Source organism: Acanthochromis polyacanthus, chromosome 7, assembly GCF_021347895.1.
Source record: "Acanthochromis polyacanthus isolate Apoly-LR-REF ecotype Palm Island chromosome 7, KAUST_Apoly_ChrSc, whole genome shotgun sequence".
Classification (NCBI taxonomy): Eukaryota; Metazoa; Chordata; class Actinopteri; family Pomacentridae; genus Acanthochromis; species Acanthochromis polyacanthus.
The window spans coordinates 2,915,972-2,933,636 of NC_067119.1; the positions used below are offsets into that span (position 1 = coordinate 2,915,972).

General features: G+C 39.5%; 1 protein-coding gene across 2 annotated transcripts in view; it reads left to right on the forward strand.

The window, feature by feature from the left end:
- The window catches only part of adamtsl2 (ADAMTS-like 2), a 46,449-nt gene that overhangs the window by 2,191 nt on the left and 26,593 nt on the right, over positions 1-17,665 (forward strand). The window contains exons 2-7 of one of the 2 annotated variants that reach the window (XM_051950896.1): positions 10,609-10,714; positions 12,686-12,828; positions 13,768-13,839; positions 14,091-14,193; positions 15,427-15,572; positions 16,860-16,983. In XM_051950896.1, the coding sequence (XP_051806856.1) occupies positions 10,609-10,714; positions 12,686-12,828; positions 13,768-13,839; positions 14,091-14,193; positions 15,427-15,572; positions 16,860-16,983 (694 nt within the window). Of the gene's footprint in view, positions 1-10,608; positions 10,715-12,685; positions 12,829-13,763; positions 13,840-14,090; positions 14,194-15,426; positions 15,573-16,859; positions 16,984-17,665 lie in introns of both variants that reach the window. The other variant, XM_051950897.1, reaches the window with a different exon arrangement.

Here is a 17,665-nt window from a genome sequence, read left to right on the forward strand (position 1 = left end):
AGAAATCACATTCTGTAAAAGACTAAAAACTTTGCACTTCTTGGTACAACTGATTCTCCATGACTGACTGAACTGTAAGCATCAGTCTGGTGACAAAAAATCCTAAAGTTTTCTGGCTGAACTGCAGGCAGAGAGTAAAATCAAAGCTACTGGATGAATAAAATAACATCAGCATGGCTCAGAAACAGAGAAGAGAGGAGCAAATTGTTGGAGATACAGTCAGCATGGAGAAACATCTTTCTATAGATGAAGAATAGAGGAGAGAGGAAACGTCTGGAGAGGCTGGAAACGTGGAAATAGATAAATATGTAGAGTATGTGGAGATGACATTTGTTTAGGGTGTTGGTAACACTTTGTCAATTAAAGATTTTTCAGTTTTTGTGAATAAATGTCCAAAGTGACTCTAAATGTGTCACAAAACTGTCCAAAAGGAGTCAGAAATTTATAAAAACAACTCATAATTTGTCCAAAAATAGTCAAAAGTTGACAAAAATGACCCAATATTTGTCTTCAATGACTCAAAAATCGTTCAAAGTGACTTCATATTGGACCAAATGATCATTTCCAGCTACACCCCCTGTCAAAAGTTTTAGGACACTGTCTCATTCAAATAAAGCAGAACCTGTCCTACAACTTCTGACAGGGGGTGTATTTCATCACATGGATGTGATCAGGACAGGACTCTGATCATACATGTAAAGTTTCAGGCAGATTGGAGCATGTTCAGGGCATTTACACAGCATTTGACATTTCATGGCGAAGGATCAAAATTCCAGAGGCCGCCACGGACACGCCCTTTGACTATGGAAAAAGATTTTAATAACTTTGGATCATTAAGGCCTCCTGTATGTACTGGCCCAATTTGAGGTGAATTGGAGTTTCCCCCTGGGAGGAGTTTGCTCTAGAAAAAATAAAAAATGGGCAAAATCTGACATTGAACGCAAAATAGCTCACTTCCTGTTGGGTTTGGAATGTGGCTGTCACTGACTTTTTTGTTCAGCCTGATGTGCTGCACATGTGTACCAAATCTGGTAGATGCACCCCCTGTCAAAAGTTGTAGGACAGGTTCTACTTTATTTGAATGAGAAAGTGTCCTAAAACTTTGGACAGGGGGTGTACATGTTCAGGTGCAACATTTCATGTTCATGTCTAATATCACTCTTTACCTTGGTATAACTGGCAGCATTAATCATTAACGTTCTATTCCAGTCTTAATCTGGCGCTTCTTCTTCATCGTTCTGATATCTTATTGCTTTTCTGCTTTTTAGACCCTGAATGTCTTACCTTGTGTCTGTTTGTTTTATTTCTGAACATTTTCCTTCCAGAAAACAAAGTTTTATCTTTAAAAACAGATGAGAATTAGATTCACAAGCACCTTCTAAATAAGGACGAATGGAAGCCAAATTCATGTGCGAAACAACTCAGAACTCCAGACGTGGAACTGGATTTTCTAGAGAGATATCTTGTGAAAAGCTCCGAGTCGGTCTGAGAATGTGAGCGGAGGTCGGCCCAGTTTATTCAACCCTTCAGGCCAAAATGAAGCTCACACTTGAACTCCGACCCGTTTATTGACTCTCCGTTCAGAGCCGACGTTCCCAGAAACAAGAGCCGGAGTGACGGGATCGGATTCACCCGGAGACGAAGAAAAAAGACGAAAAAAGACTCGGGAAGGAACACAAAGCTGCAACGCAAAGTTTTGTCTGTTTACACACGTCAGCGATTGAATTACCGACTATTTCCATCATCATTGGGTCGGTTTAAGATCATTTTTTAAATAGAAAAGTCGTCCCAGCTTCTTAAATGTGAATAATTTTCACCATTTTCTGGCAGAGAATTGATTAAGAGAGAAAATAATCCACAGAAACCAACAACAGACAGAACTCAGAAAAAGGGTTTTACGAAATGTGACGACGTTATATTGGATAAATTAGAAAAAGACAAAAGCCTCCTCAAACTTTTCCTCCGCTCATCAGTACAAAGATGTTTCTCCATGCTGAATGGATCTCCAACAACTGTGTCTCTTTTTAGTCGTTTTGTGTCTTGTTTTTGTTGTTTTGTTCCTCGCTTTTCTTGTTTTGTGTCCAGTTTGTGTCTCGTTTCCGTAGTTTTTTTGTCTTTTTTTGTCTTTTTTTGTAATTTGTGTCTCGGTCTTCTCGCTTTGTTTTTTGTTCTCTGTCTCGTTTGTCTAATTTTGTGTCTCGTTTGTGTTGATTTGTCTCTCTTTTGACGGTTTTGTCTCCTTTCTGTTGTTTTGTTTCTCATTTCTCTCATTCTGTGTCTCTTTTAGTCGTTTCGTGTCTCGTTCTTGTTGTTTCGTTCCTCGCTTTTCTTGTTTTGTGTCCAGTTTGTGTCTCGTCTCTGTTGTTTTGTGTTTTTTTGTGTGTAATTTGTGTGTAATTTGTCTTGTTTTGTGACAGTTTTATCTCTACATACCTTAGATATCCAGTTATCTCCATGCCTCCAGCCTCTGCAGTTTGTTGAATGGATCTCCAACAGCATGCTGACAATTTGTCATCATTTTGTTTTTGCTTTCTGTCTCATTTGTGTCACTTTGTGTCTCATTTTAGTCATCTGTGTCTTGTTTTTGTTGATTCGTTCTTCGCTTTTCTTGTTTTGCGTCATTTTGTGTCTCGTTTCTGACGTTTCGTGTGTTTTTCTGTAATTTGTGTCGCTTTGTGTCTCCTTTGTGTTGTTTTGTACTTTGTTTATGCCATTTAGTGCCTCATTTTGACAGTTTTGTCTCCACATACTATATATATTTATCTATTCCATGTTTCCTCTCTTTTGTGGGTTTGTTCATCAGCTGTAGAAAGATGTTCGGGTGGATAATTTTCAAGTCATCAAGGACAAATTCTGGGTCATTTTAGGCAAATTTTGAGTCATTTTGACCAATTATTTTAGTCGTTTTGGATGCATGTTGAGTAATTTTGCTCACATTTTCAGCCCTATTGGACAAACTGTTTGTAATTTTTGTCAATTTCTGCAGACAAATGTTGAGTCATTTTAGCCAAATTCGGTAATTTTTTTGCATTTTAACCTTTTACATGGAATTTCATCGCATTAAAATAACACATAAGATTGTTAGGGTGAGGTTTGGCGACAGAGGCCTTCTTTGCAACTACATTGAATTATTCTGGTCATATTTAGTGTCATTTTGGACAATTGTGAGTCACTGAAGACAAATGTTGAGTCATTTTTGTAAGATTTTGAGTCATTTTGTCACTTTTTTGAGTAATTTTTGACATACTTGGAGTCATAAAGGACACGTGTTTTGTCATTTATGGCCATTTTGAGTCACTTTTGTCAATTTTTCACTCATTTAGACAGGTTTTGAGGTATTTTAGAAAACTTTAAAGTTGTTTTGGTCACTGAGTCACTGTTGTCAAATTTTGAGTCCTCTTTTAATAATTTTTGAAAATCTTTGAATGATAAATGAAAAATGTTGAGTCATTTTCAGCACATTGTGAGTTATTTTAGACAATTTTTTAGTCGCTGGAAAACTCTGGAGTCCTTCTGGTCACTTTTCCAGTCATTGTGGTCAAATTTTGAGTCATTTTGGACAATTTCTGAAAACTTTTAGATAGTACTTTTGGATGAACTGCTTGTATTTTTGTCAAATAGACAACTACTGAGTGATTTTACCCAATTTCACTTATTTCTATGCATTTGTTGCATCTTTTTTTGTGTTTCTAAAAGTCTTTCAAAGCTGCAGCTCCTTTTATTTATTTTTAAATTAATAGTTTGATCTACACAACATGAAGAGCCCAAATAATTATCCATCTGCCTTCTAATTGAATCTTAGTTGCACCATTTTTTCGCCCCATTCTGCCCCATTTCAAGCCGTGATGTTCGTGTTACAGCAGAGTCTGGCCGGTGTCCAGTGTCAGATAATAAACGTCCAGCGTTGGTCTGATGTATCGGACTGTCTGTCCGTCTGCTGAGGCTGCCAGCGCTACGAAAACAAGACGAGAGGCGAGGGGCCCCGGGGGTCCGTCAGGGTGGGACCAGGATGAGGGAGGATGAGGGGACGGTGTTTACTTTCGTCCTCCGAGCCTCCCTTCCTGGCTGGGAAACGACAGCAGAGCGAAGGAGGAAGAAGCTGTCTGGAGGCCGACCGAGAGTGTAGACAGCATGACATGTGGTGGTGCACGAGTTCAGGTGTGCTTCTCTGCTGGTGCAAAGTCATATAACATGGCAGTCTTCAGTTTCCAGTAACTACTAGGACTCTGAATCATCAAGACACAAAAAATCAGTCATGGAGTTTGGTTCTTTCATAGATTCATTAAAGGTGTTTTGGGTCAATAATATACAAAGAGAAATGTTAATATTTGGGTAAATTATTCCATTTCCACCTCAGTTCAGTTCTTCTGGTTTGTCTTTGACTCCTCTGGACACTATACCTACCGTCAAGCATGGAAGTGGCAGTATCATTATACTGTCAATTTAACTGATTAAAGTCTGAGTCAGAAAGATGACAAATTTAGTTGAACTGCAAAAGAATTGGTTCAGTTCAACTAAATTTGTTGTCTTTCTGACTTGTTTCTTCAGATTCTTGATGATTTAAGTCAGGACTTTGTGGAGACCAGTTCAGAACCTTAATTCCATCCTGATGGAACCATTTCTTTACCACGTCTGATGTGTGTTTGGACTCATTGTCTGGTTGAAACATCCAACTGTGTCCAAGATCAACCTTCTGCTGATGGTTTTAGGTTTTCCTGAAGAACGTGGAGGTGATCCTCCTTCTTCATTATTCCATTTACTTTGTGTAAAGCTCCAGTTCCACAGAGCATGATACTACCACCACCATGCTTGATGGTAGGTTTGGTGTTCTTGGGGCTAAAAAGACCTGCCAAAGACCATCTGAAACCAGTCCTAAAACAGTCCTAAAAACTTCTGAAACCAGTACCGAAACCAAACCTAAAATGCTTCTAAAAAAGTCTAAGACCTGCCCAAGACCGTTTGAAACCAGTCCTGGTCCAGAGTAAAATAAATACTAAACCAACTTTAAGTCACATCCAAAACCAGGAGAACCAAGACTGAAAGCAAACATAAACCAGTCCCAAGAAAGTCCAGAACCAGTCCAACATACAGTCTGAAACCAGTCCAGAAGTACTTCTAGAAAGCCCCAGAGCATGATGCTGCCACCTCCATGCTTGATGGTAGGTTTGGTGTTTTTGCTGTTAAAAGAAAATCTAAAACTTGCCTAAGACAGTCCTAAAGTAGTCCTAAAAAGGTCTATGTATCCTGTATACTTTTGACCCGTCAGATTTTTGATTTCTAGAAAACCTTTCATGAAATCCAGGATTGTTTTATACGACAACAACTCGTGTTTCAGACAGTCATGATGGACATGGTCTTGATAAGTTTTGTTTTTTCCGTCTGTGACGACTGAAATATCGAAGCAGAACCAGACTTTCTCCCACAAAAGAGGCCATTTGAGGGCGACGGTGTGCTTTTGTTTTGAAATCTGAAAGCATGCGAGCAGCAGCAGAGTGTAGTAGTGTAGTTCAGAGCGTCTGCATACCTGCACGTGCACACGCCTGGAGCTGGAGCGTGCACGGCGTGACGGCGGCGGCTGCTGGCGGAGCTCCAGCTGTGTCTGGAGGGATAATGAAGTCCAGGTGCTGCTTTAAGACACCTGTCACCGATATTTAGAGCCAGAGGAACCAGACTGCAGCCGCCAGACGAGCTGTTTGCTTATTTTAACTCCACTCTGAGCTCCTTCCTAGAAACTCTCCATGAACATATGCACAAGTGAGCTGCTCCGACGGCTGCTGATTCACAGTTTTACTGCAAACTTGCCGCAGAAAGTAGAATTAAACTCTCCTGCATTCCACAAATTTAAAAGAAATTCAGTCAACTCAACACTACTCTGTCATTTCTCATGGAATAATCCAAATGTTTCAGCTCTGAACTTGCAGATTAGTCTGTAGTTTGTAGAAATGTTTGAGTTTCCTGGAAGTGTGCATGAATGCGCCTTTACCCCAACAGTTTGTGGGCATTTTTTGTTGTTGTTTTTTTCAGAATTTTGCTACATGATTCTTCATCACATCTGAGTCATTAATGGCTTTATAGATGCGCAGAGGAGCCCAGAATTTTTTCTTTTTTACAGAGTCTGCTCAGTGGAAGCGCTTTATTTTTGGCACAATTAAATGTTGTTGATTAAATTTTACGATTTTAAGCTTTCAGCAGAACTCAGCTGGGCCACAAAAGCTGCAGGATGAGTTCAGGAACAGTTGGAATTTAAAAAATTCAAAGGTTCTTTCTGGTTTTAAGGTTTCTGGCTGTAGTAAATGGTGTCATTTTGGTGAGTTATTTCTTTTTATATATATAACGTTTCTATATAACGTTTTCTATATAACGGGTCAATATATTGAGATATTGACCCGTTGGCAGAGTTTTGTTGACACTTTTGTGTGTTTATATCAATTTTTCTGAGAGTTTTGTGTGTTAATATCCAGGTTTGAAAAGCTTTTTGTCTTAATATTCATATTTTTACAGTTTTATACATTAATATCCAGGTTTATAGCAGTTTATTTCATTAATATTCAGATTTTTAAACACTTTTGTGAGTTAATAACCAAGGGTCTGACAGTTTTGTGCTTAAACATTCAAGTTTTCAATAGTTTGTGACTTAAATATGCAAGTTTGTAACAGTTTTATGTGTTAACATGAAGATTTTTGACACTTTCATGCATAAATATTCAGGTTTTCACAGTTTTGTACGTTATTATCCAGGTTTTTGACACTTTTGTGTGTGAATATGTAGATTTTCATAAATTTTTGTGTAAATATCATCATATTTTCTGCATTCATATTTAGGTCATTAACAGTTTTGTATATTCATATCCAGGCTTTGGTACAGTTTTGCATTATTTTGGTCCAATTCGGAGCCATTTTGAGCATATGTAATGTTATTTTGGGTCAGATTGTGAATAATTTTGGACATGTAGTGTAACATTGGTCAGATTTAGAGACATGTCGGACCGTTTTCAACTAACTGAAGACAGATATTGACCCATTTTTGTCATAATGAGAATCCTTTTAAACAAACTTTTCAGAATTTTAGTCAAATTTAGAGTAATGTTTTAACAATTTTTGAGGAACTTTAGACCAATGTTGAGTCTTTTGGTCAGCTTGTGAGTCATTTAGAACAATTTTGAGTCACTGTGGTCAAATTGTGAGTTTCTGTGGACAGACTTTTAGTCATTTCAGTCAAATTTGGAGTTGCTTTGAACAAATTCTTGGTCATTTTCATTAAATTCTGAGTCATTTTGTACAGTTTTTTGCATTGTTTTGGTCAGATTCGGAGTCATTTTGGACATATACAATGTAATTTTGGTCATATCAGACAATTTTGGAATCATTTAAGGCAAAATTTGAGCCACTTTGTCATAATTTAAATCTTTTCAGACAAACATTTAATGATTTTTGACAAATTTCGAGTAATTTTGAATGCAATTTTCCCAAGAAATCCTGATGCACCTTGTCTAAGTAACGTCCTAAACAATCAAAACTCCAAACGTAGCAGCTTTTTGTGGCTCACAGGTTTGATTCCCTGACGGTGTTGCAGTAACAGCTGTGTTCCTTCAGCACATCTGAGTCATTAAAGCGTCTGCAGAGTCCTCGGCCTCCCTCCTCCTGCTCATGTTCGTCTTTACATCCAGACTCGTACGTTTCCGTCTGAGCAGCCAAACAAAGGCCGACCTGTGCAGAGTCCCTGGAAACTGGGCCCGGTCCTTCCAGCTCGTTGTTTAGCTTCGACGTGAGCCTCCGTAACGTCCAACTCCCGTCTCCGACACCTGAAGCCTCTCAGCAGCCTGTCGGCGTCGCCTCCACCTGCCAGCACATCCAACCACCTGCAGCAGAAAAAAACCTGGAAGTCATCCTTCAGCTTCACTCAGTAAACACGCCTCTAATGTAATTAAGGCTGTAATGGAAGAACGACCTGAGGAATCACCAGCTAACAAGTTTCAGCTCACTGCAGAGATGTTTTGGAAAGAATGGACCAAAGTTCTTGTTACATTTTTCCTCACTGGGACCCATTTTTCACTGCAATCTAAAGTCCTGCAGCTCTATGGAAACACAACAAGAAGTAGTAGAAGAAGAAGAAGATGGAGAAGAAGGAGAAGAAAAAGAAGAAAATGGAGAAGAAGAAAAAGAAGGAAAAGAACATGAAGAAGAAGAAGGAGGAGAAGAGGAAAATGAAGAAGATGGAGAAGAGGAAAGAAAATTGAGAAGAAGAACAAGACAGCAAAGAAGAAGAAAAAGAAGGAAAAGAACATAAAGAAGAAGATAAAGAAGAAGAAGGAGATGATGGAGAAGAAGAAGAAGAAAATGGAGAAGAAAGAAGAAGATGAAGCAAGACAAAGATGTGAAGAGGAAGTTAGAGCATAAAAACATGAAGACGAAGATCAAGAAGAAGATGGAGATGATGATGATGAAGAAGATGAAGAAGTCTGGTTCCTGTTCCAGTCGTTGCTCAGCTTCATGGTCAAAGTTAAGACAAATTTTGAGCAATTTTGGTTCAAATTTGTGTGATTGTGATGAAAATTTGAGACTTTTGGTTAAATCTTGAGTAATTTTTGTCACTTTTTGAGTCATTTTGTACTAGCTTAGGCATTTTGAGTCATTTTGGGCAGTTTGGCACTGATGGTATGTTTGACGTTCTCTAGAAACACTGCCTGCAGTTCAACCTGAAAACTCTCAGAATTTTTATCATGTGACTGTTGGTCACAGCTGAGTCAGGCATGGAGAATCAGTCGAGTCACATAAAGCAGAATTTTTTGTATTTTGTAAGAACCGCTTAATGCAAACTATTTATTTTTGGTTATTTTTTAAAAGTAATATCCGACAGAACCGCTAGTAACACAATTGCTTCAAGGGCCTCATCTGAAAGTTGAAAATTTGATGGTTTGGTCTGGAATAAATGGTGTAGTTTGTTACTTTTTAAAGATCATCTAAGTGCCCTATTAGTTGAGCACATTCTTGTTGTGTTTTTGAACTTTACCAGTAAAATAAGTAAATATTTTATCCCAAATGGTGATCTACTGCCCCTCCTTAACTCTTGGCTTTTTGTCCATTATCCTTCTGCTTTTTGTAATTCTTCTAAACGCTCTTTAATCGTGGATCAGCCCTAAAACTCCCTCCAGGTATCCCCGCTAAACAAGCACAGATGTTCTCGGAGGCCACAGCTTTCACTGCAGAGTCGGAGAGGAAATATTACGACCGCAAATGTGCTCACATGGCGTTAAGAAAAGAAAAAAAAGAAAAAAGAAACTCTGGGCTCTTCTGTGGGTTTGGAAGCTGAGAGAAGCTGAAAAAAAACACCCACACTTCTCGCCAATAAGCTTTTATCCTCCGATGTCGAAGTGCCCGACCACAAGATCTCATTAGCGGTGGAGATGTTTCCCTTCGGCCTCCGTTAAAGACTCATCAGATGGAATCAGGAAGGTCTCAGGTCTTTATTAAAACTGGTGAATGAAGCCGAACGTCACTGATTTCTGGTCCTTAAGACGCTAGAATTAAGGGTTTATTCCATCTAAAACCAAAAAAATCCGACAGAAGTTCTTCACAGACCTCCTCAGATCAGTTAGTGTTACTGTAGGTTCTTCATCTACACCAACTTTTGTTTATTTTTGAGGCCAAACAAAGTTTAACCTTCATGCTGTGAATATTTTCAGAGTTACAGTTCCTTGAAGTTCATTGACATGGATCCACATTTCTGTTTTTTTCATTTTCCACAAGTTTCAAGACATGTTGGACGAGTTTTAAACTGTTTAAGACAAGCTTAGAGTTGTCTTGGAGAAGATTCAAGATATTTTCAACATGTTTTAAATGGTTTTGGACACAATTTGAGTCTTTTTAAAGAGGTTTTTGTGATTAACACAACTTTGGGACCAATTTCAAGACATTATGGACAACTTCTGAGGTCATTAGTATGTCTGTGAAGATTCTTAATCATCATCATGGTTATCGTAGGAGCTTTAATAAACATCAGCTGGACTTCTCTTGTAGGTTCTTCAAGACGTTTCACTTTCAGCCGAGTGGCTCTTGGATGAAGGTGAAACGTCTTCAAGAACCTGCAAGAGAAGTCCAGTTGATTCCTACTGAGGCTCCTATGATGGTCATTTTAAGACGTCTTTGAGTCATTCTCATTATCCAGATATTCAGATATTCAGGTCCAGCCCCAGTGTTTAGACTGTGACACCTGGATGGATGTTAAACATCATTTTGTGGCTTTTTCTTGTTAATCTGTCTGTTTTTTGTTGTTTTTTGCTCACCTTTGTCAGTGTTGTTGTTTTGCATCTTTGGGACATTTTCCTTCTCATTGTGGTGATTTTGTTTGTCATTTTTGTCATGTTGCATCTCTGTTTTTCTGTTTTGTGTCTTGTTTTTTTCTTTTTTGTGTTTCCTTTTCTATGCTTTGTGTCTAGATTTAGGTGTTCTGTGTTTTGTCATTTAGTGTGACTTTCAATCGTTTTGCATGACTTTGGGACAGTTTTAGTCTCTTTGTGGCAGAGAAAATGACCCAAAAATGGATTTAGTGTTTAGACTGTGATACTTGGATGGATGTAAAACTGATTCTTTCTTTCTTTCTTTCTTCAGGATGAGGCTGTGGTCGTGGCAGCAGTGTGGGGAGGTCGCTGTGGTTCTTCTGGGCTTCCTGACATTGGTGGTTTCTGTGGGGAATCTGTCCACCAGAGGACTGCAGGTACAAACCGTCAGGAAATCACTGTTTTAATGTTACGCTGCATTCACATTAAGTCATTTTAAGATGCATGACTTCTGATTCTGCTAGTCCGGCATTTTAAGACACCTAAAGACGGAAACTTTTGGAAACTCAATGATGGGGTTGTTGCCCTCCGCCTGCTCGGGGAAATACTGAAAATTTCTCAATTTTAGCATAGATGTGTTCTGTGATGGTGTTGTAATTTATGACTTCGTGATTCAGAAATGACATTTCGGATTCAGAAGACAAGCTTTCACTCATTTTTGACACATTTCAAGACATTTTGGACAAGTGTTGAGACATTTTGTGTTCATTCTAGATAAATTTCAAGATATTTTGACATATTTTAAATGGTTTTGGATGCATTTTGCATCATTTTAAACAGGTCTGGTGTCATTTCAGACATATTTGAAGACATTTTACAAGTGTTGAGGCATTTTGGGTCATCTTGGAGAGGTTTCAAGACATCTTGGACAAGTTTCAGACCATTTTGAGTTATTTTGGAGAGGTTTCCAGATACTTTTGACACATTTTAAGTAGTTTAACATAGGATTGAAATAATTTTGGCCATTTTTTTTTTAGCATTTTCAACAATTTTCTAATTTTACCAACTTTTGACACTTTTCGAGACATTTTAGATGAGTGTTGAGGAAATTTAGGCCATTTAAGGGAAGTTTTTTTGTCATTTTGAGGAAATTTCAATATATTTTTGATTTTAAATGGTTTTGGATGCATTTTGAGTCATTTTGAAGAGGTTTGATGTCATTTCAAGACATTTTGGAGAAGTTTTAAGACATCTTGGTCAAGCGTAATTTTGGATAAACTTCAATTTGAGACAAGTTTCAGGACAAGCGTTGAAGCATTACGGTCACTCTAGGGAAGATTTTTGTCATTTTGAAATAATGTTGAATTGTTGAACGGTTTTGAGTAATTTTTTGACAAGTTTCAAGACATTTTGGACAAGTGTTGAGGCATTTTGGGTAATTTTGGAGAAGTTTAAAGATTTTTTGACACGTTTTAAATGGTTTGGATGCATTTTCAGTCCTTTTTAAGAGGTTTGGTGTCATTTCAGACAAGGTTCAAGACACTTTGGAGAAGTTTTGAGATGATCTGGACAAGTGTTGAGGCGTTCTGGGTCATTTTGGAGAAGTTCCAAAACATTCTGTTGACATTTTGAGCCATTCTGACTTTTACCTGCAGGATGTAGTATTTCTCCACTGCCGTATCTTTTCAGAACAAGTTTTCCTTTCACTCCTCTGTACATCTATCTGACTCTCACTTACGCCGTCTGTCTGGTATTTACGGCGTCTCTCGCAGCTGCTCTGTCTCTACACCTTTACAAGGAGCTCAGCGAAACATTCCAGCGTCGCTCTGATGAATCTGGGAGAATAAAAGAGCTAAAGCTGCTAATGCACACCAGGAATGTGTGAAACGTCTTCTCAGGCTTCACAGCTCCAACACAAAACGCCGTGACGCTCATTTACTGTGACGCTGCAGCAGCATTTTATTACAACCTGCTGCTGCTGAAACACCACAACTTACAGTACAACAAACACTGGACGGCAGGTGGTAAAACCAGCAGCGTCTTTGCTAATTCTACAGTTTTCCATGGACGCTATGAAGCTTCTGGGTCATGTATTGCCATAAATCATCAAAAAATCATGTGTGCCATTTTTTGATAATGTTTTTGTCCTTTTGAACAAATGTTTAGTCATTTTTTGCCAAATTTGGACTACATTTGGAGGAACTCTTAGTTATTTTGCTCAAATTTTGATACATTTTGGACAATTTCCAGTGTCCAGGTTTTACAAATGATCAGTCATTCTGGTCAACTTCAGAGTCACTGTCCAAAGGGACAAGTTTTCCTTTTGGACAAATGTTGAGTCATTTTTGGTCAAATTTTGAATCATTTTGGTCAGTTTTTCAAGTTTTTCTTCATGTGTTTGTGTGCAGGAGGATGGCGTGGCCTCCAACAGTCTGGAGGAGGAGCTGGAGGTGACCACGTACTGGTGGGGGGAGTGGGCCAAGTGGACGGCCTGCACTCGGACCTGTGGAGGTGGAGTCATGTCGCAGGAGAGACACTGTCTGAAACAGAGGTCAGTCAGTCCTCACAGGTGTAGACTGTAGGTAAAGATGGACCATGACGGCTCATTGAAATATGAGATCGTCTCCAACCTCTTCTTTCCTGACGGTCAAACTCATCAGCAGTACAAGATGGAGGCCACTATTTATGAGATGTTTTGGCTTCACTTCAGTTAGTGACAAGTCCTCCATCTTTGTATAGAATCTCTAGTCTGTTTCCAAGAGACTAGTGAGGGAGGCCACCAAGACACTTATGACTCCTGCGAAGGAGTTCCAAGGAGTTCCAAGCTTCATCAGCTGAGACAGCAACTGTTGTCTGTTCTTCACCAGTCAAAGCTTTATGGAGAAAAAGAGAAAGACTGTAGGAAAAATCTTCAATTAAATCTGGACTAGAGTTCACCAGAAGACGTGGAGACTCTGAAGTCACCTGGAAGAAGGTTCTTTGGTCTGAGGAGACCGGGATGGAGCTTTTAGTCCATCAGACTAGAAGACATAATTGATGGACACCAAACATGGATGATGTGAAGCATGGTGGTGAATACTACCTTGGAGAAGTCATAGGTGTCTTGGTGGCCTCCCTCTTGTCTGTTTTTAGAGAAACTAGCCTTACTCAGACTACAACTACTACTTGTGTAACCGTTAACACAACCTTAACTCATGTCTGTGTACAAACATATAATGACTTTTGTTGCTGAGAGATTGGAAATGACAGACGCACACATTTATGTAACGTCCATGTCCTTCTTGAACAAATGTACTGTATATTAATTACATGGGAACAATAACTTTTTCAATAAATCGATTGATCAACATGACACCATTTAAGTCCGATTCATCTTGTGGCAGATTGTGGGTGAACTAGTTTCACACCGATCTTTTCTATCATTTCTGTCCAATATTAACGATTACCTTGTTGTCATTTCTCCATGTGTTTGTTTTCTGTCCAAAGAAAGAAAGTTGCTGCCGGGAAGGACAACATGACCTGTACAGGAACGCCTAAGAAATATCATCTCTGTAACACTAAGGTGAGTCACAGACTTTCTCATCCCGTTATCGGTATTAAAACAAACCCTAAGGCTGAAGAACGGCGGTCGTGTCGAGTAGCTTCCAGCCGTGATGAGTGGAGATGTTTGAAAGTGAAGCCGGGTGGAGCTCCGACCGATCAGAAACCATCCCTGCTCAAATAAATGCCGGGGAAAGGAGTTTATTTGTGTAACTTACTGTAAAAACAGAGTGTTAATAAGTGTGAGTCGGACCTCTTTAACTGGTTCTGCAGGAATGTCCGGCCACCGGGAGGAGCTTCAGAGAGGAGCAGTGCTGGTCCTTTAACTCACAGCTTTACAATGGGAGGAACTACCAGTGGAAATCTCTCTATCCAGGTAACAACACCAATAAAACCCCAGTTTACATCATTAGACTAGAAAAGCACTCGGAGAGCGCATACCTCCGCCATGCCGTTTGTCTGTCTGTCCGTCTGTGTGTGTGTGTGTGTCTGTCTGTTTGTCTGTTAACAGCATAACTCAAAAAGTTGTGGACGGATTTTCACCAAATTTTTACAGGATGTCCGGAAGAGCAAGAGTAAGAATCGATTAGCTCTCTGTCCAATTGAGAGATGGCCTAGCGGCCATCTCTCAATTGTCCTTCGACCTTCAAAAAATTCCTGGATCCAGACGGTGATTCGGATCACCTCCAAAATCTAATCGATTCTTACTCTTGCTCTTCCAGACATCCTGTAAAAATTTGGTGAAAATCCGTCTACAACTGTTTGAGTTATGCGGTTAACAGACAAACAGACAGACAGACAGACAGACAGACAGACAGACAGACACACACACACACACACACACACACACACACACACACACACACACACACACACACACACACACACACAGACGGACAGACAGACAAACAAACTCCGGTGATTACATAACCTCCTGGCGGAGGTAATAATCTGCTGTTGTACTGTATCGGCTGGTTGAAGTAAATCAAGAATTGTTTGTGTACAGACGTGGTTTAAGGTTGTGTTTAGGGTTACGAAAGTAGTAGTTATAGTCTAAGTCTTTACGAAAAGGGAAAGAAACCTGTGAGTCTCCTTAAGGAGTTACAACCTAGTATTAACCACCATGCTTCACATCATGATACTACCACCACCATGCTTCACACCATGATGCTGCCACCACCATGCTTCACAGTAGGGAAAATTCTATACACCTCTAAGCATAGCAATCCAAAAGAAATAAACACCAGAACTGAAAGACATATTTTGAATAAAAACACAACAAAACAAGAAAAATTGAAGGTACACACAATAAAATACGAAGCTAAGGTGTCCAACTCTACTTTTAGTCTACTTGTAAAAATTTATGTGTCTAAAGTCTCAGTTGTTCAAAGTGTTCCTCAAATTTAACAAACAGCTCGATTGCCACTTTTCCATCTAGACACTGGAACATCGAAGAGTTAAGGAACTGGACTTCTCTTTTAGGTTCTTGAAGACGTTTCACTTCCAATCCAAGAGGTGTCTTCAGTTCTGATGTTATGAAATTAAAATCAGAAGCTCTCAGTGGCTATAAAACAGTACTTTTTAGTGGTTTTCTCCGTCTTCTCTCCAGACGACTACGTCCACATCTCCAGTAACCCCTGCGACCTCCACTGCACCACCGCTGACGGCCAGAGGCAGCTGATGGTGACGGCCAGAGACGGAACTTCCTGCAAGTACAGCAGCTACCGAGGCGTCTGCGTGGACGGTAAGTGTGAGGTGAGTCCAGCTTCTTCTTTACTTCACACCTGGTTACCTTCCACAAAGTCCTGTCATGGAGAAGCTTCATCTTCAAGTCCTAGATCTCAGATTTACTGTAGTTTGATCAAAATGCTGCAAACATAGGCTTCTTGTGATGCACAGATGCTAGTGTCTGGTTGCAAATTCACAGTTTATACCTTGTTTAGGGTTTTTATTTTCAGGTTCAGACTCCTTCATTTGCTTTTTGTCATTTTACAACATTGTCTTATGATCTTGTCATTACATAAGCAGCTTCGAGCGACACAATCTGACTTTTGTCATTCATGATTGTGACAAATTTTAGCCCACTAAGCCCATACATAATAGAGGCCTGTTGGTTTCAATGTTCAAAATGTAATTATTAACCATAATTTTGGTCATACAGCCAGTTTTGGAGATCCTCTATTTGATTTAAACCAGTAAGGCAGCAGCCGCAGCATCTCAGATGCTCAGCTAGTGTCTTTTATCCAAACAATTGTAGAGCAGCTGCAGACAGGATAGCAGATCATGGGAACACCTCAGCAAGGTGGACGCTGGTCTTCCATGTGACATTTTTTGCACTGTTTTTCCCACTAAGTAGCACCGAGATTATGCAAAGTTTAGTTGGTAGGAATATATTTAAAAGTCAAGAGATTCTTAAAATAAAGGTTTTCTGTATTATTATCAATCAAGTTTGCAATCATGAAAATCTAAATCTGATGCTACCACCACCATGCTTCATGTCATGATGCTGCCACCACCGTGCTTCATCATGATGCTGCCACCACCGTGCTTCACATCATGATGCTGCCACCACCATGCTTCATCATGATGCTGCCACCACCGTGCTTCACGTCATGATGCTGCCACCACCATGCTTCATCATGATGCTGCCACCACCGTGCTTCACATCATGATGCTGCCACCACCGTGCTTCATCATGATGCTGCCACCACCGTGCTTCACATCATGATGCTGCCTCCACCGTGCTTCACATCATGATGCTGCCTCCACCGTGCTTCACATCATGATGCTGCCTCCACCGTGCTTCACATCATGATGCTGCCACCACCGTGCTTCACGTCATGATGCTGCCACCACCGTGCCTCACATCATGATGCTGCCACCACCGTGCTTCACGTCATGATGCATGATACATGTCAATGATAAACATTCAGGAATACTCACAATTTAAATAAATCCTCTTCAGTCACCTTCCACATCCTGACAGTAAGTTACTCAGGTAATTTAACAATTATATAACTTTATTGTATTTTGTTCTCTCAGCCAATCGGATGCGACGGCGTTCTGTTCTCCTCCAACACTCTGGATAAATGTGGAGTCTGTCAAGGCGACGGCAGCAGCTGCAGCAGAGTCACCGGAAACTTCAGGAGAGGAGCCACGACTCTGGGTGAGTTTCAGTCTAAGACAAAAATAATTAGAATCAACTTTTATATCTGGCATAAATACAGACATTTAGTGAGGACTGAGTTGTCTAGGACAGGTCAGAGCAGCTGTATCGGTGAGAAAAAGCAGAAAATCTAGAAAAGCTGAAGGGTTCTTCCTTCTCAAATCATCTCTGATTTGCTTGAAGCTTTTTTTTAAAGCACCAACTATACATTTTTAAGTGGAATCTGTGAAGTTTGAGTTTGATTTATTAAATACTTTTCAAATTAAAACCATTTGAAATCTGCCCGTCGACCCACTTTCAGCAGATTTTTTCGAACTTTTAAATTTGAGGCTGTTTGAATGACAATATTTCAGGAACTATTAAAGATAGAAACCTGAAATTTTCACCGTTATTTGTTAATCACCAATATTGGACAAGTAGATCAAATAGTCTCTGATTATGGGTGAGTTGAAATATGATTTTTAAAAACTGAAACCGTCATGAGTCCCATCTTTGAGCTCATTTGATATTTTTCGAACCACATGTAGCTGCAGGTCACAATAATGCAAAACTAAACGTAAACAATACTTTATAAGAAGAAATAATGGGTTCTAAAAGAGTAAAATAGTCATAATTGATATTTAATATGAGCGCAAAGATGAGACTTTTCATGATTGCTTCAGGTTAAAAAAAACAACATTTC